Consider the following 24,914-nt stretch of genomic DNA (forward strand, 5'->3'; position numbering starts at 1 on the left):
TGTGAGATCATGAACAAGTTACATCTTTTTTGGCCCTCTGTTTCCAAAGTCATTAAAAAAAGGGGTGTGGGGTATATGTGTGTGTGTATGTGTATGTGTGTGTGTGTGTGTGTGTGTGTGTGTGTGTGTGTGTGTGGTGTGTGTGTGTGTGTGTGTTGTGTGTGTGTGTCCCACAGGGAAAAGGAAAGGGAGAGACAGGCATAACTATCCCTGAGGTCCAAGTCTGTCAGGATGACACCAGGTGGAGGGTTTGTTCAAATTGAGGGGCTGAGGAGAATCCATGGGTGGAAGTGAGAACAAAGAGAAGAACTGGCACCAGAGGTCTCAGCCCAGGTAAACAACCATGGCATTGGGGGTTGAGGGATGAAGAGTACATCAGAGAGAAAAGGACTATGGGCCTGCAAAGGAGGACATGAGGGTGCCAAATGCATAATTTACCAACTTCCAGATCCCACCCTCGGCCAGTCCATCTCAGGCAAAGATGGCCTGGACCGGCCAGGCAGTGTAGGTAAGGAGGGATTCAATAAGCCACCCAACAAACACCTCTGTCTTGCAGGCCACCTAAGTTCAATCAACTAGACAAAATAAAAGTTTCCCATTATATGTACGGGCTCTGGGGGAAAAGTTGGGCACAAGAGAATAATGAACACTTGGTCTTTCCATTAGATAACCTTCTACTCTATGCAATTACACAGAAGTCCTAGGAAAATGAAATGTTTCTTCGTCTCCTAGGAAAAGTAAGGATGGGATTATTGTCAGTGAGGTTTAGACTCAGGCAAGAATGATGATGGCCTAAGCCATTTAACACAGGAAGCCAACCACTACGCACAGAGAAGCATGCACCACTGAGTTCTCTCCGAGGGTCACCACAGGGAGAACATGATTAGGGTGAAAGAACATTAGAAGTGGACTGGACCTTAAAAACTGTCAGGACTAGTTGGGTGCTGGTGGCTCATACCCATCATCCTCCCTACTCAGGAGTCTGGGATCTGAGGACCTCAGTTCAAAGCCAGCCCACGCAGTAAAGTCCACGACACTCTATCTCCAGTTAATCACCAAAAAGCCAGAAGAGCAGCTGTGCCCCAAGTGGTACAATGTTAGCTTTGAGCACAAAAGCTCAGGCGTAGCACCCAGTCATTGAGATAAAGCCCCAGGATGGGCACACATACACATAAAGTGCAGCAGCCACAGGACTGCTTTTCTTCTTTCAACTGCTTTCATGTGAATATGAAAGGCCAACTCCGTGCTGGCCAAGAAGCAGCTGATTTCTTGCACATACCCTTCAAATGGGTCTAGGGGCAGCTTTCAAGAACAAAGACTAGGAAACTTTTCTCACCTACACACCTGTCAGCAAGCAGAGAAGAGTAGGCAGCCAAGATGTGATTTGCATGTGTAGCCAGCATCAAGGAAGGATTAAAAAAAAGAAAAACCTCTGCTAAACTAAGTAAAGCACATTATGAACCATGCAATAGAGAATAATTGTACTGAAGCATGGCTTCCCAGAGAAGATTAAGAATGCAAGTCTGGCTGTGGATGGGTTTGCCTCACATACTTGGGCCCAGCTTTGATCTCCCGCACCAAAAACAAAAAAAAACAAACAAAAAAAAATTGAAGAATCTAAGTTCAGCCATGTGTGGTAGTGCACACTGGTAGTATCAACTATACAGGGGGTTGAGGCAAGAGGATCACTGGAGACCAGGAGTTCAAGGACAGCTTGGGCAACATAGTGATATTCCATCTCAAAAAGCAAAAAGCACTAGAAGATTCACACATCAACACAAAGCTAAGGTCTGCTATTCTGCTATTGCCGGAAAAGAACATTTTCTCCTGCCCAATACTGACCACAATACAAACACATAGAGGGAAAAGATGTTAAGAAAAGTCCACACCCCAAGACCACACTCGAGGCCCGTTAAGACTGAAGTGAATGAGGGCTGGGGACACAGCTTAGTGGTAGATCACTTGTATCTGTGAGGCTCTGGGTTCAATTAATCCCTGACTCTGAAAAAAAAAAAATCAAACAATAAATTTTAAAATGGACAATATACAGGAACAAATGAGTTTACCAGAGATTCAGAAAATAAAAAGATTTAAAAAAAAAAAACAGGCTGGGGATATGGCCTAGTGGCAAGAGAGCTTGCCTCGTATACATGAGGCCCTGGATTCGATTCCCCAGCACCACATATACAGAAAAAATGGCCAGAAGTGGCGCTGTGGCTCAAGTGGCAGAGTGCTAGCCTTGAGCAAAAGGAAGCCAGGGACAGTGCTCAGGCCCTGAGTCCAAGGCCCAGGACTGGCCAAAAAAACAAAACAAAACAAACAAAAAAAAAAAAAAACAGCAACAAAAAAAGCCAGGCGCTGGTGGCTCATACCTGTAATCCCAGCTACTCAGAAGGCTGAGATCTGAGTATTGAAGTTTGAAGCCAGCTGGAACAGAAAAGTCTGCCTTGGACACTTATCTCCAATAAACCACTCAAAAACCAGAAGTGGCTCTATGGCTCAAGTGGTAGCCTTGAACACAAAGATGCTCAGGCAGAGCCCAGGCCTTGAGTTCAAGCCCCACAGCTGGAAAAACAAAACAACAACAAAAAAAAAACCCACGCACACCTAGACATATCATAATAAAACTCAATTTGAAAAATGAAATAAAACAAAAAAAATCTCACCAGGCATAGTGGTTCACACTTATAATCCTAGCTACTAAGGACGCTGAGATATGAGGCTTGTGATTAAAAGCCAGCCCAAGCTGCAAAGTCTGTGAGACTCTTGTTGCCAATTATTTAAATACAAAAAAAGCCAGAACTAGAGCAGTGGAACTGTAGCTCAAAGTGGTAGAGCCTTGGGCACTAAAGTTCAAGGACAATGCCCAGGTGAATAAGAGAAAAAAAGTGAAAAGAGGAAAGAGAAGGGAAGAAGGGAAAAAGGGAAGGAGGAAAGGAGGAAAGGAGGGAGGGAGGGAGGGAGGAAGGGAGGAAGGGAGGGAGGGAGGGAGGGAGGGAGAGAGGGAGGGAGGAAGAGAAGACAAGAGAAGACAAGAGAAGAGAAGGAGGAGAAGGGGGGGAGGAGGAAGAAGAAAAAGCAAAAAGTAACAAGAAAAATTTAAAAAGTACCAAGAAACGGGGCTGGGAATATGGACTAGTGGTAGAGTGCTTGCCTCCTATACATGGAAGCCCTGGGTTCAATTCCTCAGCACCACATATATAGAAAAGGCCAGAAGTGGCACTGTGTGGCTCAAGTGGTAAAGTGCTAGCCTTGAGCAAAAAGAAGCCAGGGACAGTGCTCAGGCCCTGAGTTCAAGCCCCAGGACTGGTAAAAACAAAATAAAACAAAAAGTAGCAAGAAACAAAAATTGAGGTTGAGGATTTAGCTCAGTGGAAGAGTCAGGGCCTGGCAAGTCAAGGCCCTGAGTTCAGTCCTCAGCTGGGGGAAAGTGGGAAAAGACAAAGAAACAAAAGTAATTATTATGATAGCAGATTTCTCATGAGAAGACAATGAGCAACACTCTAAAGTATTAAAACCAAAACCATCAAGCCCAAACTATCTTCCAACAAGTGAAAACAAAGTAAAACTAGCCTCAGATAGCAGAGATACTCAGCCTAGAGAAGTGTTTCCCATTTCTGATTGTCCTAGCACTCAAGAGTCCTCACGGGCCAGGCAGCAAGAATGCCAGTGGAAAAACACAGGCCAGAAGTCAAAGAACCAGGGTCTTCAGGGACCACAGCTCTGTCATGCTTTCCCATTTGGCTCTGGGAAAGCATCTCATCTTGTTTTGTAGCTTCTTGTCTGTAAAAAAAAGGGATACTGTAGTCCACTCAAACTTTTATTTTTATAAAGACTATAAAAAGCAAGATCTAGAATCCCCACACTGCAAAAAGAATACTTAAGCCAGGGGTCCAGTGGCTTATGCCAGTAAACATACCTACTCAGGAGGCTGAGATTTGAGGACCACAGCTCAAAGACAGCCCAGGCAGGAAAGTCCCTGAGACTTTTTTTTTTTTTGCCAGTCCTGGGGCTTGAACTCTGGGCCTGGGCACCGTGTCCTTGAGCTTCTTTTGCTTAAGGATAGTACTCTACCACTTGAGCCAGTGTCATCACTTCCAGCTTTTTCTGAGTAATTTTTGGAGATAAGAGAGTCTCACAGCTGAGTTCTGGTGGCTTATTCCTGTAATCCTAGCTACTCAGGAAGCTGAGATGTGAGGATCAATGGTTTGAAGCCAGCCCAGACAGGAACGTCCAGGAGACTCTTATCCTCAATCACAGAAAAACTCCACGTGGCACTGTGGCTCATGTGGTAGAGCCCTAGTGCTGAGCAAAAGAAACTCAGGTGCAGTGCCCAGGCCCAGAGTTCAAGCCCCAAGACTGGCAGGAAAAAAAAGTCTCACAAACGTTCCTGCCCAAACTGACTTCGAACCACAATCCTCAAGGCTCAGCCTCCTGAGTAGCTAACAGCACCTGGCAATTCTTTCCTTCCTTTGGTTTTTCTCTTTTACTCTTAAAGGTTAAATCCTATTAAACACACACAGGCTTAACCCTTAGGCTAGATCTCACTGCACACAAATCTGTCAAGAATTTAATGACCCTTAAAAATGACGTTGAGGCAATGCAAACGCCTAAGAGGAAATTAGGTTCACCTGTGAATATGTACATGCCTATTCATTTTAAACCAAATGTATCATGGAGATTCAGAGTTTCCCTTACTCCTGAAACAGAGGCAGAAAGTGAGAGAACACACTACACACACTCAATTCAACTCATCAGCCATGACCCAAGGCCGAGACTCTCTGGGCAGCCATCTTCCTGTACATGCAATGGAAGGAGGGTGAGCTAGCATTTTTCCATCTCTAACACTTTGACAATTTAGCTATATTGAGAGGAGAAAAAAAAATTAAAGGTGCTGGTGGGGAAAAGGATGATTAACATAATCCCATCCTGAGCCCAGAAATAGTCTGGCATGGTACAGCATTCACCTTATCAGCCTAGACTTATTAAGGGGTGGGAGGGCTGGTGGGAAGCACCGCCACCTACAGTGAAAGTAAGCTGTTCCCAAATTGAGTTCTGCTGAAGTGCAATTTATCCAGAGCATGAAGCAACTTACGAACACTATGAAACCATGTTTCCAAAATTATGTTATTGCACAAACTTTTCTCTAAATGTGATTTGCAGAGAGGATAAAGAACTGAGAATCCTGTGTCTGTGGCCATCTGTCCTATCCCAGTCCCCAGAGAGCCGTGAGGGGGAGTGTGAAAAGCCACCAGGTGCCATGTAAATTCAGCCACCAATGTCACATATCCATCATGAGCCCAGCATTTGCTAGCGATAAGTACTGAGCTCAGCATGCAAAAGAGGCTCCCTGCAGCCTAGCCTTCCAAACCTTCCACTAAACCCCTGTGGGGGCCAGGCACAGTGCTAAAGGATTGCTACAAAATCCTGCAAATGTCATGGCCAGTAGATGTTTCCTCTGGGCTAAGATGGGGCTGCTGGCTGAAGAGACGGCAGAGGTCTACCAGGGGTGAGGTAACACTCATCCTCCATGCCTCTGGGGTTCAGTGAAGAAATACACAGATGTGGAAACAGAGTAACAGAACCTCCCAGCATAAATACTATGATATTCCTCAGCACTGTGACCCTCCCGTACACTGGCAATAACTGACTGCCACTGAAATTAAAGCGAGCTTTCACAGCAGAGCCATAGCAGGGTCACTTTGCATTTGTAGCCAGCAGGGTCTTCAATCCTGTTTTTATGCCATGTCCAGGCTTGGGTAGTCATCAGCAAAACTGTCCAAACCATATCCCAGATGCTGTAGACTGGATGTAGAATGGTTTCTCAAGGCCCATGTGTGAAAGAAATGGTCATGCCAAAGGTAAGACGTGGGGCCTGGCTGAAGACTTTGTGGGTGTACCCTCAAAGGGAACTATGGTGCCCACTTTCTCTTTTTTTTTTTTTTTTGCCAGTCCTGGGACTTGAACTCAGGGCCTAGGAACTGTCCCTGAGCTTCTTTTGCTCAAGACTAGCATTTGAGCCACTCCCAGCCTTTTCTGTTTATATGGATGGTACTAAGGACTCAAACCCAGGACTTCATGCATGCTAGGCAAGCACTCTATTACTACGCCACATTCCCAGCCCTCTCCCTTTTCCTCTGGGAAAGGGATTTGCCCCACTGTGTACTAGCACCATGATACGCTGCTTGGACAAGCCTCAAATAGTGAGGCCATTCAATCATGTACTGAAACTTCCAAAATTCTAATCAAATTTAAACCTTTTTTCCCTTTCTCCCTACCACCAACACACACTCTCTCTTTTGTGGTCAGTTGCGGGGCTTCAACTTGAGGCCTGGGTGCTGTCCCTGAGCTCTTTGGTAAGAGCACTTTGAGTCATAGCACCACTTCCAATGTTCTGGTGGTTAACTGGAGACAAAAAGTCTCACAGACTTTCCTGACAGGCTGGCTTTGAACTGTGTTCCTCAGACCTCAGCCTAAGTAACTAGGATTACCAGCATGAGCCACTGGCGCCCAGCTCCCTCTCTCTTTTTAAGACTATGTTTTACTATTTAGCACGGACTGGCCTTGAACTTGGGATGATGAGTATGCACCATGATACTTGACATTGTTTTCTCTTTATAGGTTGATTTGGTCAGGTATTTGCTATGATAAAGGGAAGCTCACATGCCAGGTGAGGTGCTATACACTTAGAGGTAAGAGACAATTCATTGCTCCCCAACTCCAGTCCAACTAGATGGAGTTACACAAGTGACTGAAGTGACCAGGCGTCCGGGGCTCACACCTACAATCCTAACTACTCAGGAGTTTGAGCAGTTCAAAGCCAGCCTGGGCAGGAAAGTCCATGAGACACTTATTTTAATAAAATGACTGAAGTGAGAAGAGATATAGATAGAGCGCTGCCTAGAGGGGGCACAGCAAACAAGTCTGTGACAGATTCGCAGAAGAGGTGATCTACAAACTGAACTGTTGGTTGGTTGGTAGGCAGATGTTCTGCCACTTGGGCTATACATCTAGTCCTTTTCTTGTTTTAATCATCTTTAGTTTTTTCAGTTATACTTTGTTTTAGCTGTTTTTCCTCTGAAGCCAGCCTCAGAGTATGATCTTCCTTCTTCTGCATCCCACATAGACAACACCACCACATCCAGCTTATTTATTACAACTCATACTAAGTTTTTGCCCAGGATGCCCTTGAACCTCAATCTTCCCAATCTCTGCCTCTCATGTAGCTGAGTGTAACAAAAGGCATGAATCATCAAAACTAAGCTACAAATGCAACTTTCGCCCAAAATTAGGGTTTCCACATTCACTCAGGGTAGATAAAAGAATTCCCCATGAAAATGTTAAAAGGGATGAGACTGGGTCTGGGAATATGGCCTAGTGGTAAGAGGGCTTGCCTCTATATACATGAAGCCCCTGGGTTCAATTCCTCAGCACCACATATATACAAAAAAAAAGGCTAGGGGGCTAGGAATATGGCCTAGTGGCAAGAGAGCTTACCTCATATACATGAAGCCCTGGGTTCAATTCCCCAGCACCACATATACAGAAAATGGCCAGAAGTGGCGCTGTGGCTCAAGTGGCAGAGTGCTAGCCTTGAGCAAAAAGAAGCCAGGGACAGTGCTCAGGCCCTGAGTCCAAGCCCCAGGACTGGCAAAAAGAAAAAAGAAAAGAAAGGAAAAAAAAGGATGAGACTGACTGATCAAAATATGTTCATAGCCCAGCACTGGTGGCTCACACCTGTCATCCTAGCTACTCAGGAGGCTGAGATCTGAGGATCACTGTTCAAAGCCAATCTAGGCAGGAAAGCCCAAGAGAGTCTTATCTTCAATTAACCACCAGAAAACTGGAAGAGGTGCTGTAACTCAAAGTGGTAGAGAGCTAGCCATGAGTGAAAAAGCTCAGGGACAGTGCCCAGACCCTGAGTTCAAGCCCCACAACTGGAAAAAAAAAAAATTAAGTGAGAGAAGGGGAGGGTTGAGAGAAATGGGTGAGAATGTTTATTTTTTATTTTTTTACTTTTTGGCCAGTCCTGGGGCTTGGACTCAGGGCCTGAGCACTGTCCCTGGCTTCTTTGCTCAAGGCTAGCACTCTGCCACTTGAGCCACAGCGCCACTTCTGGCCATTTTCTGTATATGTGGTGCTGGGGAATCGAACCCAGGGCCTCATGTATATGAGGAAGGCACTCTTGCCACTAGGCGATATCCCCAGCCCGGGTGAGAATGTTGAAAGGGGTGAGACTAATCACGAAGCACTCTATTCATAAACTGCTTTGTTGAATGACCACTCCTTTGTATAACTAGGGCTAATAAAATTATGTATTTTTTTATTTCCCATAGAAGACACTATATAAGCAGAAGCTAGAGCTCTTTGGGGAAAAGGTCTAGATGATCTGTGAGCTGATCTCCAACATCTGGCTTCAGTCACAGGAAGGGAGTGTTTCCTTCCAGTGTTATGTCACCAAAGGCCAGTGACTATCCTTTCTCCATGTGCCCTCCCCACCCAAGCCTGTGCACACATGCAAAGCCCAGGAAATCCTAAACTGTTGGAAAAGAAAACCAAGCTTCCTGGGTGGTGTTCTCATCAGGCAGATGGCCCTGGAGAAGCTGGAGGAGTCTATATTGGGATATACTGGGTGGCAGTTGTTTCCTAGGCACCTTTTACAGACTCTTGTTTCACTGAAAATAATTCTTTTGCTTCCTGAATATCCTAAAAAATTGCAAGTATGCCCGGCGTTGCCTCTAAGCTAAGTCTGTGTGGATAAAGAACAGCTGAAAAGCCTCATCATTGGGAGTTCTTTGGGAAGTCAGAATTTTCTCTCCTTTTCACCTATAGAGAGCAGGCACCCTAGGCTGAGGGATCTAATCTTCCCTGTTACCATTAGTTCTGTTAATCACAAAATGTATTCTGCACATGTACATCATCTATGAATTCTTTCTACTGGAAAATATTACTCCCATTTTACAGACGGAAAACAGTGAATTGGAAGAACTTACAAAAGGCCACAAAGCTATTAAAAGACTTTGCACCATCCAAACTTAACTCAGCTGGAGCACTCAAATTCACAGATTCAAAATAGAACTGCTGGGGTGGGAATATGGCCTAGTGGCAATAGTGCTTGCCTCATATACATGGTGCCCTGGGTTGGATTCCTCATCACCACATATATAGGAAAGGCCAGAAGTGGTGCTGTGGCTCAAGTGGTAGAGTGCTAGCCTTGAGCAAAACGTAGCCAGGGACAGTGCTCAGGTCCTGAGTCCAAGCCCCAGGACTGGCAACAAACAAACAATCAAAATAGAACTGCTCTGTGACAATGCCATCTTTTTCTCTGGTTACCTCCCCTTTTTTTCTTGGCCAGTCCTGGGGCTTGAACTCAGGGACTGGGCACTGATGCTGAGCTTCTTTATGTTCAAGGCTAGCAGTCTACCACTCGAGCCACAGCGCCACTTCTGAACTCTCATTCCAAACCCTGTAGTCTGAAAGCCCAGAGATCCTCAGACCCCACTGCAAGGTACCCATCTATGGGGATGAGAGCGCTCCAAATTCCATTAGGAAGCTAGGCTTTGTGCTACAAGGATGCACCCACAAGTGCCACTAAGCAGCCAGTAAGCCACCTGCCATCCTCCTCAGACCATCCTACAGATGAGCCTGCTAGCTACAAAGCTCAGAGCCCATTCCCTACTTTCTAGAAATTAGGTCCAACTTTGCAGAACAAAGCAGAGTAGCCTGTGGACAAGCTTCTCCCAGAGCAGGTGATCTGGCAGAAAAAAAAAATTATCACTGGGTGCTGATAGCTTACACCTTAATCCTAGCTACTCAGGAGGCTAAGATCTGAGAATCAAGGTTCAAAGCCAGTCCAGGAAGCAATGCCTCTAAGACTCTTAACTATAATTACCAAGTAGTTGGAACTGGAGCTGTTGCTCAAGTGGTACAGCTCTAGACTTGAGCAAAAAAAATTCAGGGACAGAGCCCTGGCCCTGAGTACAAGCCTAACACCAAAAAACAAAACAACAACAACAAAAAAAAAAACAGGTGCCAGTAACTCATGCCTGTAATCCTAGCTACTCAGGAGGCTGATATCTGAGGACTGAAATTTAGAGCCAACACAGGCAGCAAAGTCCATGAGACTCTTATTCCTAATAAACTACTCAGAAGCTGGAAGTGGAACTGTGGCTCAGTGGTAGAACATGAGCCTCGAGGAAAAAGCAGCTCAAGGACAGTGCCTAGGCACTAAGTTCAAGACACAGGACAGGCACCTCTCCCCCCAAATTTTTTATTTTTGTTTTTGTTGTTGTTGCCAGTCCTGGGGCGTGGACTCAGGGCCTGAGCACTGTCCCTGGCTTCTTTTTGCTCAAAGCTAGCACTCTACCTTTTGAGCCACAGCGCCACTTCCGGCTTATATATGTGGTGCTGAGGAATTGAAGCCAGGGCTTCATGTATATCAAGTGAGCACTTTACCACTAGGCCATATTCCCAGCTCCCCCCCAAAATTAAAGATCCTAGGGTTCCCTTCCAGCTGTTCCTACCATCTGTAAGTCTTTTCTGTTCCTGTCCTCACACTTTCAGTGAGAAAAGACTCTTCCGTCATTCCAATTTCTCCATTTAAAATCTCTGAGTATGGGCTGGGGATATGGCCTAGTGGCAAGAGTGCTTGCCTCGTATACATGAAGCCCTGGGTTCGATTCCCCAGCACCACATATACAGAAAATGGCCAGAAGTGGCACTATGGTTCAAGTGGCAGAGTGCTAGCCTTGAGCAAAAAGAAGCCAGGGACAGTGCTCAGGAAGGCCCTGAGGCAAGCTCCACAGGTGTCCAAAAGAAAAAAAAAATCTCTGAGTATATCATAGAAACTTGAAATTTAAATTTCTCAGTGTATGACAAAAACAACTTTCTAAACCCCAAGTCTTTTAATTACAGTGGCTTACTAAAAATATCACCCTGTGCAGTACAATGCCTCCTTTTTGCTTTTCTGGGTCCATCCCCCAAATTTACTCCCATACACTTTAGAATGACACTTAAGACAATGGAGGGTATAATTTAAATGTTTAATATCATCTACCAACGACATTTGTATAGAATTCTTCAGTTTACTTAGAGCTACAATCTAAAAGAGGCTTTTGCTGAATTCTAAGGCTTCATAGATTGAAAGTACCATTCAAACAAGAATTTAAAATGCATTCAACTTGTCCACAACATCTGCACCTTTCCCCGTTTTCCACAAAAATCCATGTGGGGAGCACCTAGTATGTATTAGGCATGTTACTAAACATCAGTTTCCATAAATGCTAACACATCTTAACACACAAATTAGAAATCCATTGTAATTTTGGTCATAATCTACATCTAGTTCACCCTAACACAAATACTATTTGAGTCAACAGCAAATGACAGGCAGCTGCCTCACATTCAAAGTATACATACCTCTGTCATCTCAATAGTTCTGGAGTTGATCTTGTTTGGAAGACAAATGGTTAGCAGCTGCAAGTTCAATTACAAAGCTTGCCGTAGGAATGCAAAAGAAGGAACTAGAGGGAATCCAAGGACCACTTCATACATGAAGCATAGAATTCCTTTCCAACAAACATCCTTCATTTCCTTGGAGGAAGCTAATCCGGACATGCCCTTTGAACTTGGGCAAACACAGTGTTCTGGGAGAAAAGAGTGTAGTCTAAAAGCTGGACAAAACTGGGAGAGTAAGGAAGTTATCCTTTTAAGCAACTCCATTCTGTTATTTCTGGTTTTCAAGGAGAGTGCAGGGCATGGGAAAGTCTACTAGGCCTGGATTAATCAGATGTAGGATGCTGAACAAGTTACATTTTGTTCAGCCCAGTGTCCTTCCATGTTCTCCAAAATGAAGGAGCAAAAAAATAATGATTAAAATAAAGGTTAAGACTGATCTCTAGAATAGCTAGGCATGAACCACCTGCACCCACCCAGAAACTAATTTCCAGACTTTAATTTTTGTTCATGTAAACATAAATAACTGTGCGTGGCTAATGGCTACAATTTTAGAAAATGTGGCTCCACAAAAAAACTGCGGCATTTTCCCCAGTTAGGGAGAGGCAGGAGGTGAGGGTTTCATACTAGAACAGGGCAGATCTGGGATGTGAACTTAGCTCCACCTCTTACCAACTTGTGCAATCCTATGAAATTGCTTAACTTCTCTGAGTTTCCTTCCCCTCATTAATACAGTAGAATATTATGATCTCTCAAGATCACAGATGTAAAGAGACAGAGGCCTTCAGGAATAATAGCTATTTTTCCAAGTATGTTCTGGAAATAATAAAAATAAGGAGTACAAGCGTGTCTCCCTGCACTAGGATTCATGTGTATTAAGTCACATTCTAAAAAGCTTTCAGTCCTACACATGTAGCCTTGTCTATCAGGCAAGCAACTCACTCAGGAATTGTTCCGGATCCTCAGCTGTGGGCAAGCTTCCAGTAATCCAAGTCCTGTGTGCCTCCGGAACCTCTGGCTTCCTCTCCCCCTGTGGGTCCCCCACATCCTCATGCAGGGATTTACAACACTTCCCTGAGATGGCACAGCAAGCTAAAACCTGATTCAGGGCAACCAGAACACCTGTTGGAAGTTTCTGGTACTTTCCCCGCTTACTCTCCCCTTGACTGACCCTTAAGAAAGATATCCTTTTTTAGTTTAGCTGTTTATTGATTTACAGCATTCAGAAACAGAAAACACAGCAAGCTACATTTATGGCTAAACCCAGCAGTAATTTAGTTACCAAAATAAAACAAAGGCAAAAAAGACAGTGTTTCACAAGGAATGTTCCAGTAAAATAATAAAAGTGTTGCAAATGCTATCTAAATTAATATGGCATGTTAAATGCTTGGCCCAAGTGCTCCATTTATCTTTCCTCTGGTAAAGGGGGCCCCAAGACCAATCAAGTTTTATCAGTAGACATAAAAATGATTAAGATAAGCAGAAGCATTTTTCCCAGTACACACTATTGGAATATTAAGTTGCTCTCTTCTTGTCTCCCCATAATGCCATAATCCCAAGAAATAGGTAGAAGCTAAAGACACTACCAATTTGGTAGGATTTTGGTACAGATCTGTCAACACAAAAAGCTGACAGCTTGGTATTCTTTCAACCTGAGACCTCACCTGATCAGATACAATGGAAGGACAACCTAACAAAGGGTCATACAAAAAGCATAGAAGGGGGGCTGGGGATATAGCCTAGTGGCAAGAGTGCCTGCCTCGGATACACGAGGCCCTAGGTTCGATTCCCCAGCACCACATATACAGAAAACGGCCAGAAGCGGCACTGTGGCTCAAGTGGCAGAGTGCTAGCCTTGAGCGGGAAGAAGCCAGGGACAGTGCTCAGGCCCTGAGTCCAAGGCCCAGGACTGGCCAAAAAAAAAAAAAAAAAAGCATAGAAGGCAACTAATTTTGACCCTGGACTCTCAAATGTGGTAAAATTCTGATTTGGTTATTTGTTTTTGTGGTGCTAGGGATGAAATCAACACCTTACATGATCTAATTTTTAAAAAAAACTAACTTGGATATGCAAGTTCTAACTCAATTAAAAAAACAACAAAAAACCCTGGTCCAGACAAACCTATGAGAACAGTAATGATCAGCTAATTAGCCATCTCTTCTCCATGCAAAGCCCTAAATTTTAAGATTTAACCTGACTCTATAGAGTCCAGCGAACACAATTCAGTGAATTTATCACTCAGTTGTTTCCCTCTATCTGCAAAGCAAACTCATTTAAGAGCATTTAAGATCTGGAACCCTTCTAGCTTAAGTCAAAATAGGTCAATTCCAGAAAGACATTCATGTTGAGGGGACTTTCATCTGTGGTTACTCTGAAAACCACCGCTTTAAAACTGACAACGCGCGCGCACGCGCGCGCGCACACACACACACATCCTTATCCTTCTATTCAAAGCAAAAAATGCTTTCTTTCCTCTATTTTTCCCCCCCTCAGACACCTAAGAGAATAGGGATAAAGAGGGGCTATTTTTCCAAAGCTTTATTCATTTAAGACTTAAAAATTGGATAAAGTTAGTACTGGGAAAATCTGGAAAGTTTTCAAACTACTAGGTGTTCTAAATGAAAACATGTAAATATTCACAAGATAATGAGTTGGATATCAGTTGGATATCAGTTCTCCATGCAGTTACCGTCTCTCCAATGAAGGTACCCACAAGGCTACAGAGTCTGTAATCCCATCAGCCCTCCCAGGCTTTGTGTCTATAAAACCAGGCATCTGTTTCTTATTTCTATGGAAAGAACAGAAAAGTTCCTGGACGAGAAGGCTCTTCAGTAGCCTATTTACACCTGAGTGTTTGATGAGACACAAGAATTGCCTTGAGGGCAAGAATGTGCCAAAGAAAAAGCTACGTTGTACGAACAACCTCCTATAATCTACAAATGCATACATTTTTAGTTTAAAAAATTACTAGACAGCGGGGGGGGGGGGGAGGGGGGAGGCTCCAGTAATCCTAGCTACAAAGGAGGCTGAGATCTGAGGATCACAGTTCAAAGCCAGCCTGGACAGAAAAGCCTGTGTATTCTTAACTCCAATAAACTACTCAGAAAAAAAAAGCCAGAAGTGGTGGTGTGGCTCAAGTGATAAAGCTTGAGCACAAAGAGGCGTAGGAACAACATCCAGGCTCTGAGTTCAAGCAGGGCAAAAAAGAAAAAAAATGCTAGACATAAATAAACTTATAGAATAGGATCTGAACAATTCATGTGAACCAAACCATACTCAAGATGAAAAGTGCAAACTAAAAAATTTTCAATTACAACAGCATCAAAGTGTTAAAAATTGGACATATTAGTTCAAGATGCAAGATTATTATCGGTGGGGAAAACAAATTCACACCAGGAGGAAGTGAGGAAAAACAACAATAAATGCAGAGATACTCCATGAAAAAATTTTTCTTTAGCCCTATCATATTAAAAAAAATTACAACTCTCCAAACTACTTAATAGTAGGTTAGAAAGAAACTTTAAAAATTAATCAAAATACCATAATGACTAAGTAAACTTGAAAATAAAAAGTATGGGTAAATATGTTATAAAGTCCAGTAACCCATTGTAAAGAAAAATCCACACCACACCCAACACACTAATTTGACATGGAAGGAGTTAATCACCAAAGAAAGAAAAAAGACTAAGAGGAAGCCACACACTCCAGTTACTTATAGAGAAGTAACAGATGTCTAAATACTAATGAAAAGTACACCGTCTTTTACAAAAGCCAAGCTTTGGAAGATTTTTTTAAAGTTATCTTTTCTTAAATACAACAATTAAACAAAATGGAACAATGTAGTGACCATGTAATTTATGAAACTTTAAAATCTAAAGCATATTAAAAATTGATCAGAAGGGAAGAAGAGTTTGCATGTATGTAACTTTGCCCCAAATGTTAAGCCTGGTGCCACACCTACCTCTCCAGCTTCATCTTCTGCGACCAGCACCACTGCACACCACACTGAGCTACTGGCTGGCTCCCATCCCCAGCCTCCTCCTAGGGTGAGGGCTCATCCATCACCCTCTTCCTGCCACGCGCCCCCCCCCCATTCCCATGGAAATCCTAGCCATCCTCCCAGACCCAGTTCAAATATCATCTCTGTGAGGGCTGAGTACTCGTCTAGTCTTCCCAATGGCAGGCATGTGCCTGTGGGATGTGTGTCCCCCCTCTTCTGAATGAGTTCACACAGTACTCTCTTTGTCCCTCCCCTTCTGGGGAATGAATCTCCTTCCCTACTCAGCAGCCATGTTTACTCCTCTGGTGTCTCTGCAATCCCCTCTTCCCCTCCCAAAGACATTTTAAGACCCTTGTGTCTGACTCATCTACCACAGCCCAGCATGGTGACTTGCATTCAGTAATCATCCAGTAAATATACATAAACATTATGAAAACCAGAAAAGAATCCAATTCTAATAATACAGCTAACAATTAAAGAAAATCAAATGGGCCTTAAAGGAGCCGTGTGTGTGTGTGTGTGTGTGTGTGTGTGTGTGTGTGTGTGTGTGTGTACATGCAAGTACTTGGGCTTGAACTCAATGCTGCCACTGGAGCCACAGCTCTACTTCAGGCTTTTTGGTAGCTAGAGAAAATCTCACAGACTTTCCTGCCAGAGCTAGCTTTGAACCACTATCCTGAGACCTCAGCCTCCTGAATAGCTAGGATTACAAGCATGAGCCACTGGCACCCAGCCCAAGGAGTCTTATAGTGTTTATTAAAACTTTAAAAAAAAAAGCCATTAAACTTAAAATGTGAGGCTAGAGGCAACAGGTAAAACATACATTATAAATCAGACCTCTTTGAGGATATTCTGTTAATATGTAACAATGGCAGCCTGGGTCATTGCCTTTGCTTTGTGAGTGAATTCATCTAAAAGCAAAATAAAACAAACTGGCTCAAAAACATTGACAAGAGGGCTGGGGATATAGCCTAGTGGCAAGAGTGCCTGCCTCGGGTACACAAGGCCCTAGGTTCGATTCCCCAGCACCACATATACAGAAAACGGCCAGAAGCGGCACTGTAGCTCAAGTGGCAGAGTGCTAGCCTTGAGCGGGAAGAAGCCAGGGACAGTGCTCAGGCCCTGAGTCCAAGGCCCACGACTGGCAAAAAAAAAACCAAAAAACATTGACAAGAGTACCCTTAAATAATAAGAACCTAGAAATCACCTAAATAACCAACAAAGCGATGTTGTATGGCCAAACGTCATCACATTCTATTCTCCTGCTGTCAACTGACATACATGAAGATTCTGTCCATGAGCAAAGCTGGAGGGGAGGAGGCTGAAGGTCATCCACTAAAGTCAACAAGTTACAAAATGCATGTTTTGGCTTTTGTTGTTGTTGTATGTATGTCAGTCCTAGAGCTTGAACTCAGGGCACTGTATGTGAGATTCTTTTGCTCAAGGCTAGCGCTCTACGACTTGAGCCACAGCTCCAATTCTGGTTTTTTGGACATGAGAGTCTCACAGACTTAATGCATGTAAATGAATAAACTGTGAAGTTAAACTGGGGTACTTAATGTCTATAACACCTTTTTTTTAAAAAAAATGAGTTTATAACCAAGCACTGGAGGCTCACACCAGTAATCCTAGCTACTCAAGTGGCTGAGAACTGAGGATCATGGTTCAAAGCCAGCCTGGGGGCTGAGGATATAGCCTAGTGGCAAGAGTGCCTGCCTCGGATACACGAGGCCCTAGGTTCGATTCCCCAGCACCACATATACAGAAAATGGCCAGAAGCGGCGCTGTGGCTCAAGTGGCAGAGTGCTAGCCTTGAGCGGGAAGAAGCCAGGGACAGTGCTCAGGCCCTGAGTCCAAGGCCCAGGACTGGCCAAAAAAAAAAAAAAGCCAGCCTGGGCAGGGAAGGAAAAAAAAAAAAAAAAGCTCAGGGAGAGGACCCAGGCCCTGAGTTCTTTGGTCTTCTGTAGCCTCTTCTAACCCTGACTCCCTTTCTGACATCAAAGCAGGATGCCCTTGAGAGCTACACAGAAATCTGAAGCAAGATCAGCATTTGGGTCCTGGTCCTTCACCAGAGTCAGACAACACCTGCTACTTTAAAACAAAATGTCATTCATCCTGGGAGCAGTTACCTTAGCAAACAGGTATGTGAGCCTCCAAACAGCTCTCCTAGGACTTGGGGCAACAAAACCAGGACAAAGAACATGAGATAAAAGCACAAATCAAATGGCAGTAAGTGAAAACAAGGATCATGTTTTTTGTGGGTTTTTTGTTGTTTTTTTTTTGCCAGTCCTGGGCCTTGGACTCGGCCTGAGCACTATCCCTGGCTTCTTTTTGCTCAAGGCCTGCACTCTGCCACTTGAGCCACAGTGCCACTTTTGGCCTTTTCTATATATGTGGTACTGAGGAATTGAACCCAGGGTTTCATGTATGGGAGGCAAGCACTCTTGCCACTAGGCCACATTCCCAGCCCCAAGGATCATGTTTTAAAATTGGCAGTTTTAAAATTGGCAGTTTCTGGACAGGAATGTGGAAAACAACATTAAGACCCTAAGCTTTCTATTCAGGCCTGCTTTATCTTCCCAATCTGTTTCTTCGTTCCTTTTCTCAAAAATCTCAACAATTCACTGATGCTCAATCCACACTCTGAGCGGAGGTGGTGAGAATGATACTGTATGAATATGGAGAAAAGACAGCTTTTGTTGTTAGTGATGTTTAAATATTAGTTTTCCTTTTGTTTGAGACTGTATTTGTGTGGTACCTATTCCACAATATAAGCCAGAAATACAAAGGGAGATGAGGTTAGAAAACAGACATAAGACATAAAACTTGGGATAAATATTATTCTCTAGGTATCTTAGCTTTTAATTAGGAATTTTTAAAAACATGTTTTCAAAGGACACAGCCTCGCGAGGCCTTACTCTGCTCTTGAGCTATCCAAAAGTAAAGCACTAATTATTGTCTCAATGAGCCAATGGGAACATTGATATTCAACCAGCCAATCACTTAAAACCCCTTCAAAGCTCTTCATTATCATAGTACATTTCAGAAAAGTAAAAAAAAAAAGGAGACATTCTCCCTCCTCTACCCCACCCCTGCAAAAAAGCACATTGATCTCTTAGTCAACATGGTGACATATACCTGTCATTCCAGCACTGGGGAAACAGAACCAGGCCTACAGAGTTGGACTCTCAAAAGAACCAAGACTATGGATGTAGCTCCAGGGTAGAGCACTTGCCTAGCATGTACAGATCCTAGATTTCATCTCCAGCACTGCAAAAACAAATAAACCTAACATTTCTGTCTTCTTTCCCAAAGGCCTTCACACTTCTAACCGGTGTATCTTTACACACCTGACAGAACTGCTAATGCTGTGAGCCAGGCTCTGAATGCAATAAGTCTTGAGTATTTCAAGGTTACACAGAAATGATTCAAACTCTAAAATCATAGCTACCATCAAGGCCAAATTTACTCAGCACATTTACATAGCTGACCTTGTTTGATCTTCACAGTACTCCTACCATGTAGAAACTGCCCAAACATTTCCTGAGCAGGTATCAGTTGAGAACCTACTGTGAACCTGATACAGTCAAACAGGTGGAATTATCAAGCCATAGTGGAGTGGAGGCCTGAGAAAGCAAATAGGAAGCAGGAACTAAAAGGAAAAATGAAAAGAGTTACTAAACCAATTTTACAATTAAAATATTCATTTACTTATTGATTCATCCAACAAACACCTTTGTACCTATTATGTATTAGGTACAATAAAGAGTAAATGAATAGAGGCAGCCTATATTTAAGTTTATGGTACATAGGAAGAACCCCTAGTTAAGCTAGGTGCTGGTGGCTCACACCTGTAATCCTAAATACTCAGAAAGCCAAGATCTGAGGATCACAGTTAAAATCAAGGGCAGCCTGTGAGACTCATCTCCAATTAACACCAAAAAAGCTGGAAGCAGGAGCTGGGGATGTGGCTTAGTGATAGAATGCTTACCTAGCATGCATGAAGCCCTGGGTTTGATTCCTTAGCACCACATAAACAGAAAAATCCAGAAGTGGCACTGTGGCTCCAGGGACAGTGCCCAGTCCCGGAGTTCAAGCCCCAGGACTGGCAAACAAAAACAAAACTGGAAGTACAGCTAGGGCTCAAGTGGTAGAGCACTAGCTTGAGCAAAAGAAAGCTCTGGGATGTGAGTATAAACCACAAGACCGGCACACACATTAAAAAAAAAAAAAAGTCAACGATGTAGCTCAGTGGTAGAGTGCTTTCCTAGCACATGCAAGGTCCTGGGTTTGATCTCCGGCACCACAAATAAATAAATACATACATACATACATACATACATACATACATACATACACACACACACACACAATTATGAAAAAACACATGCTGCATGCCATTATTGTGCCATGGGACGTGGATCTTCATTCCTCCTGCCATGGTCATTCTTTCTTTCACTAGGACTCTGCCATGCAAAATGAAATAGGAGTAAAGGAGATCAAGATCTAAATCAACAGAAAGAAGAGATGAAGGATCTTTCAGGGTAGGTGAGCCTGTATTGCTGAACAGTCTGGTGAATCACCTCAATAAGAAGAGGATCAGCCGGATGCCAGGCGCCAGTGGTTTGGCCTGTAATCCCAGCTACTCAGGAGGCTCAGACTAAAGGATCACGATTTGAAACCAGTCCGAACCAGAAAAAAATCCACGAGACTCATATCTCCAATTAACCAGTAAAAATCTGCAAGTAGAGGTGTGGCTCAAGGAGCAGAGCACAAAAGCCAAGGGAGAGAACAATGTTCTAAGTTCAAGTCCTAGTACCAGCATCATAAAAAGAAAGAAATCTGGGTGCCACTGGCTCCTAGCTACTCAGGTGGCTGAGATAGGAGGATCAAGCTTCAAAGGGCACAAAAGTCTCCATGATTTTTTTTTTTAGCCAGTCCTGGGGCTTGGACTCAGGACCTGAGCACTGTCCTAGGCTTCTTTTTGCTCAAGACTAGCACTCTACCACTTGAGGCACAGTGCTACTTCTGGCTTTTTCTGTTTATATGGTGCTAAGGAATTGAACCAGGGCTTCATACATACTAGGCAAGCACTCTACTGCAAGCTTCATGCATACTAGGTAAGCACTCTACTGCAAAGCCACATTCCCAGCCTTCCATGCTACTCTATCTCCAATTAACCACTCAAAAACCAGAAGTGGAGCTGTGGCTTAAAGTGGTAGAGTGCTTGCCTTGAGCAAAAGAGCTCAGGGACAGCACCCAGGCACTCAGTTCAAGACTCACAGACAAAAATAAAAAGGAAGGAAGGAAGGAGAGATGACTCAAGAAGAGTCTACTTTAGATCAGGTGGTCTGTGAGCATCTCTGAGGAAATGACATTAAACAACAAAGTGTCCAGTGTTTCCTCCCTAGGAAGGAGGGAAGGGTTCCAAAGGGAAAGGCATGTGCAAAGGCCAGCAGGAATACAGACTATCTCATGGAGGAAGTGAAAGAGGGTCAGTGTGGAAAGGAGCAGCAGGAAATGTGGTTAAAGACTTTGGGTGGGGGAGGGAGATACAGGCACGCAGTTTATTTAGAATTTCATAGCTGAACATAAGGAGTTTAGATTTTATTCTAATTGCAATGGAACATTTTAAATAGAACAATGATACAACCTTACTTCTAATCTGTTTTATGATTTCCTTTAGAAATTTTGCAAAAGAGGGCTGGGAATATGGCCTAGTGGTAGAGCGCTCGCCTCATATACATGAAGCCCTGGGTTCGATTCCCCAGCACCACATATATAGAAAATAGCCAGAAGTGGCGCTGTGGCTCAAGTGGCAGAGTGCTAGCCTTGAGCAAAAAGAAGCCAGGGACAGTGCTCAGGCTCTGAGTTTAAGGCCCAGGACTGGCCAAAAAAAAAAAAAAAAAAGCAACTTTGCAAAAGAAAGGTATTTTTGCATTCTTTTTAAGTACACCGCCCCCGGAAGCATTGCATAAACTTCAGGTCCCATATTCTGGAACTTCATCTCTGAATGGGGGAAGTGTTGTGTTTATGGCAAACTCAAGATGCCAGAGGCAAGCTTAAATATTTAGTACCAAGAGTTCTTCCCTATCAGTGGATTTTTTCTTGTCTTCAGTTCATGCTGTCTGACATTTAAAATTGCGCCATGGGCTACTCACAGAAATCATGAACACAACGGAGTTCTTTCTGCGGGCAACCCAAGATAGGGGCTGTGTTACTTGAGAAAAAGCGAATAGCAAGTGAGTAGTGAAGATGGGTACAGCATTCCCCCTAATCAGTGCTAGGAAATGTAGGGGAACAGTCCTTGTTTGTCTCGGTGCAGCCCACACAGAGATGCCTCCTATTGTAACACAGCAATGAGTCATGAAAGTAGATGCAGATGGCACAGAAAACTAAGCCAGGAGGGTTGTTTGTCACAGCACCTTAACACACATTGGCTGACACCAATGAAATTCACCTTCCAGTTTCCTGTAGCCTTCTCAACACTTACTCAGCGACAAAGGCATCACCAGCTGGCATTTTTCAAAGGTGTACCATGCAGTAGTTCATCATTACAACTAGGCTAAGTAAGTTCAACTGCTACCCCAAATTTTGCAAATGAACAGAAATAAATAAGCCTAGGAAGCATCAAAAACACTCTTAAGAGACTTGTTCCAGATCACAAAGCCAGGGTTCAAACCCAGCCTGATAACAGAATTCAACTACTCATCCATTGTTATCTACCCCAATTTTCCTTTCTTTTGTTTGTTTTTGCGCCAGTTCTGGGCCTTGAACTCAAGGTCCAGGCACCATCACTTAGCTTTTTTTCCCCCTCAAAGCTGGCAGTTTGCCACTCATTGGGCCACAGTTCCACTTTCTGACTTTGGGGTGGTTAACTGGAGATAAGAGGCTTTCCTGGGACTGGTAAAGTGGCTTAGTAGTAGAGTGCTTGCCTAGCATGCATAAAGCCCTGGGTTCAATTCCTCAGTACCACATAAACAGAAAGAGCTGGAAGTTGCACTGTGGCTCATGTGGTAGAGCACTAGCCTTGAGCTAAAGCAGCTCAGGGACAACGCCCAGGTCAAGTTCAGGCCCCAGGACTGGCAAAAAGAGAGAGAGGCTTTACGATCCTCAGATCTCAGCCTTCTGAGTAACAAGGTATTACAGATGGCACCACTGGCACCCAGCTTACCCCAATTTTTCTATTTTCAGCTTGGAAGTCGTTTCCTCTTACCCTCCTTATACTGCTTTCTTTTCATGAAAACTCCTCCCCTCTGCAAGATCAGAGCTATGGGTGTCACAATTTACAACAGAATGACAACAGGTATTTCCATTCAGTATTCATCTCCAAGTCCTAAAGCCTCAACCTTCAGCCAGAATGTACTGTGATCAAAACTTGTCTTGCAGAGTTACGTAAGAATCCTTGTCCTGGGGGAGGGGAACTACCTGTTTAAGTGGATAAAATACTGTGTACTGAAACTGAATCAATGTTTACAAAATGCCATCCATCAACATATATGAGTCAGTTTCACACAAAAATAGCCACCATAGTATCCAAGGGGCTTAAAGAAGGAGCGTTTAAAGCAAGCCTGAGGAACCTGAATGAGCTCAGTCAAGTCCCCCACCAGCCTTGGAATCATTACATGAATGTAGATAGTCACCAAGGCAATGGGTCCCGTGTCATTAAAATCTAGGGAAGGCTGGGAATGTAGTTTGGCATGCATGAAGGCCTGGGTTCGACTCCTCAGTACCACATAAACAGAACAAGCTGGAAGTGACACTGTGGCTCAAGTGATAGAGTGATAGCCATGAGCACAGAGAGGCTCAGGGACAGAGCCAAGGTCTAGAGTTCAAGCCCCAGGACTGGCCAAAAAGCAAATTAAAAAATAAAAAATAAAATCTAGGGAAGAGAAATCACCAAAGGGCAGGAGGTCCAAACCTACCGTATTTGTTCTGTCAACTAACATTCTAAAAGTCCCTTGCAAATGTAAAAGCTGTCATTTCAGCTAGGGGATGTCTGTCTCTGTCTTGTTCCTAGCCTAAGACCAAGAGACCTATGGGGCTCCGAAATCCCCCCACAAAACAGCCTCATGAAATGAAGTGTTGTGATCTACACCGGGTGCTGCAGATCACCTTCCATGTGATTTTGTTAACTGTTTAGAGCTTTCAACCCAAATAAGGAAAGCCAGAGCAGATACTGAAGAGAGGGATAATTTGTCGAACGATTGGGTGGTCAGACGAGAAACGGAGAAAAGCTGTTCCTTCACAGTAAGACAGTTCCCAGGAAGGCGGCCAAGGGCAGGGAGTCCCCCAAGCCAGCAAGGGAAAAAAAGCCACCAGGAAGTCTAGTGTGCACGCGCCCCCGCTGGCCAGGCGGCCGCCCCGCCGCCAGGCCCCACAGGTGTCAGGCGTGAAGGTTAAGGATGGAGATGGCGGGTCCCACCTGACAGATGAGATCTGAATTCCAACTCGGGTCCGTTCCCAGGCCAGAATCCCAGAGGATGGAATCCAGAGTCAGCTGCGGAGGGGGGAGGTGAGTGGGGAGGAGAGTTCCACTAGCTTTCAATTTCTTGGGAGAAGACCGGACCAAAGGCCAGAGGTTGAGAAAAGGGAGGTATGGGGGGGGGGGGGAGCCGAAACTCGCCGGGTTCGCTCCCCGACGTTGAGTCAGGGGCACCATCAGTGCTTAGTCACCGGCACCTCGGCGCTCGGCCGGGAGTTCCTCGCCCCCCGGCAGCCCGACCGTACGTGACCGACCGAACGAACGGGGCCTCCCCAAGCCCCGGCGCCCGCGCCGCCGCCCGCCCAGACTTACTCCGCCGAGCTGGTCCCGTTAACCGCCGAGCCGTCGGGGGCCGGGTTCAGCTGGATGGGCGTCGGCTTCTTTTTGGGCATTTTTTTTTGGGGGGGGGGGGTTTGCAACCGGGAAAGGAGCAGGACAAATTAAAAAAAAAAAAAACTCTGAGGGGAGGGCGGCCCTCCCTCGCTTCCTCTCTCCTCGGCGCTCCCCGCGGGACCCAGCCGGGGTCGCGAGGCCGGCGGGCGCCCCGAGAGAACCTCACCCCCCCCCCAGCACCGAGGGGCCGGCGGCGGTCTCGAGAGACCTCCCCGCCCGACTCGCCCGGAACTCGGCGAGCCGCGAGGCGACGCGGGGAGCGGGGCGGGCGGCGCGCGCTCGGCGGCCCGGGGTGGCCTCCCTCCCTCCCTTCCTCGGCGGTCTTAGCAGCGGTTGCGACCCCGGCGCCGCGTGCAAGCACCGGACCGCGACTCCCGCCGCCTCAGCCCGGGAAAGTGCAGGCGCCGCGGCCGCCGCGCTCCTCCAGCCTCTGGTTGCACGCAGCCGCCCGGGGGAGGGGCCGGAGGGCGGGGGGAGGGGCGGGGAAACGGGGAGCCTCGCCCCCGCCGGGCCGCCGAGCTCCACTCACGCCCACTCGGATCCGCCCCCACTGCCGGCCCACAGCCAATGGGGACAAGGCTC

The 24,914-nt window shown here is 45.0% G+C and overlaps 1 protein-coding gene across 1 annotated transcript in view; it reads right to left on the reverse strand.

Moving 5' to 3' along the window:
• Positions 1-24,563, reverse strand: part of Map2k1 (mitogen-activated protein kinase kinase 1) — a 67,979-nt gene extending 43,416 nt beyond the window's left edge. Inside the window, exon 1 of the mRNA XM_048331889.1 lies at positions 24,252-24,563. Coding sequence (XP_048187846.1) covers positions 24,252-24,331 — 80 coding nt within the window. The 5' untranslated portion in view covers positions 24,332-24,563. The remainder of the gene's footprint in view (positions 1-24,251) is intronic.
• Between the last annotated feature and the right edge of the window lie 351 nt (positions 24,564-24,914).

This window comes from Perognathus longimembris, chromosome 23 (assembly GCF_023159225.1).
Source record: "Perognathus longimembris pacificus isolate PPM17 chromosome 23, ASM2315922v1, whole genome shotgun sequence".
Taxonomy (NCBI): domain Eukaryota; kingdom Metazoa; phylum Chordata; class Mammalia; order Rodentia; family Heteromyidae; genus Perognathus; species Perognathus longimembris.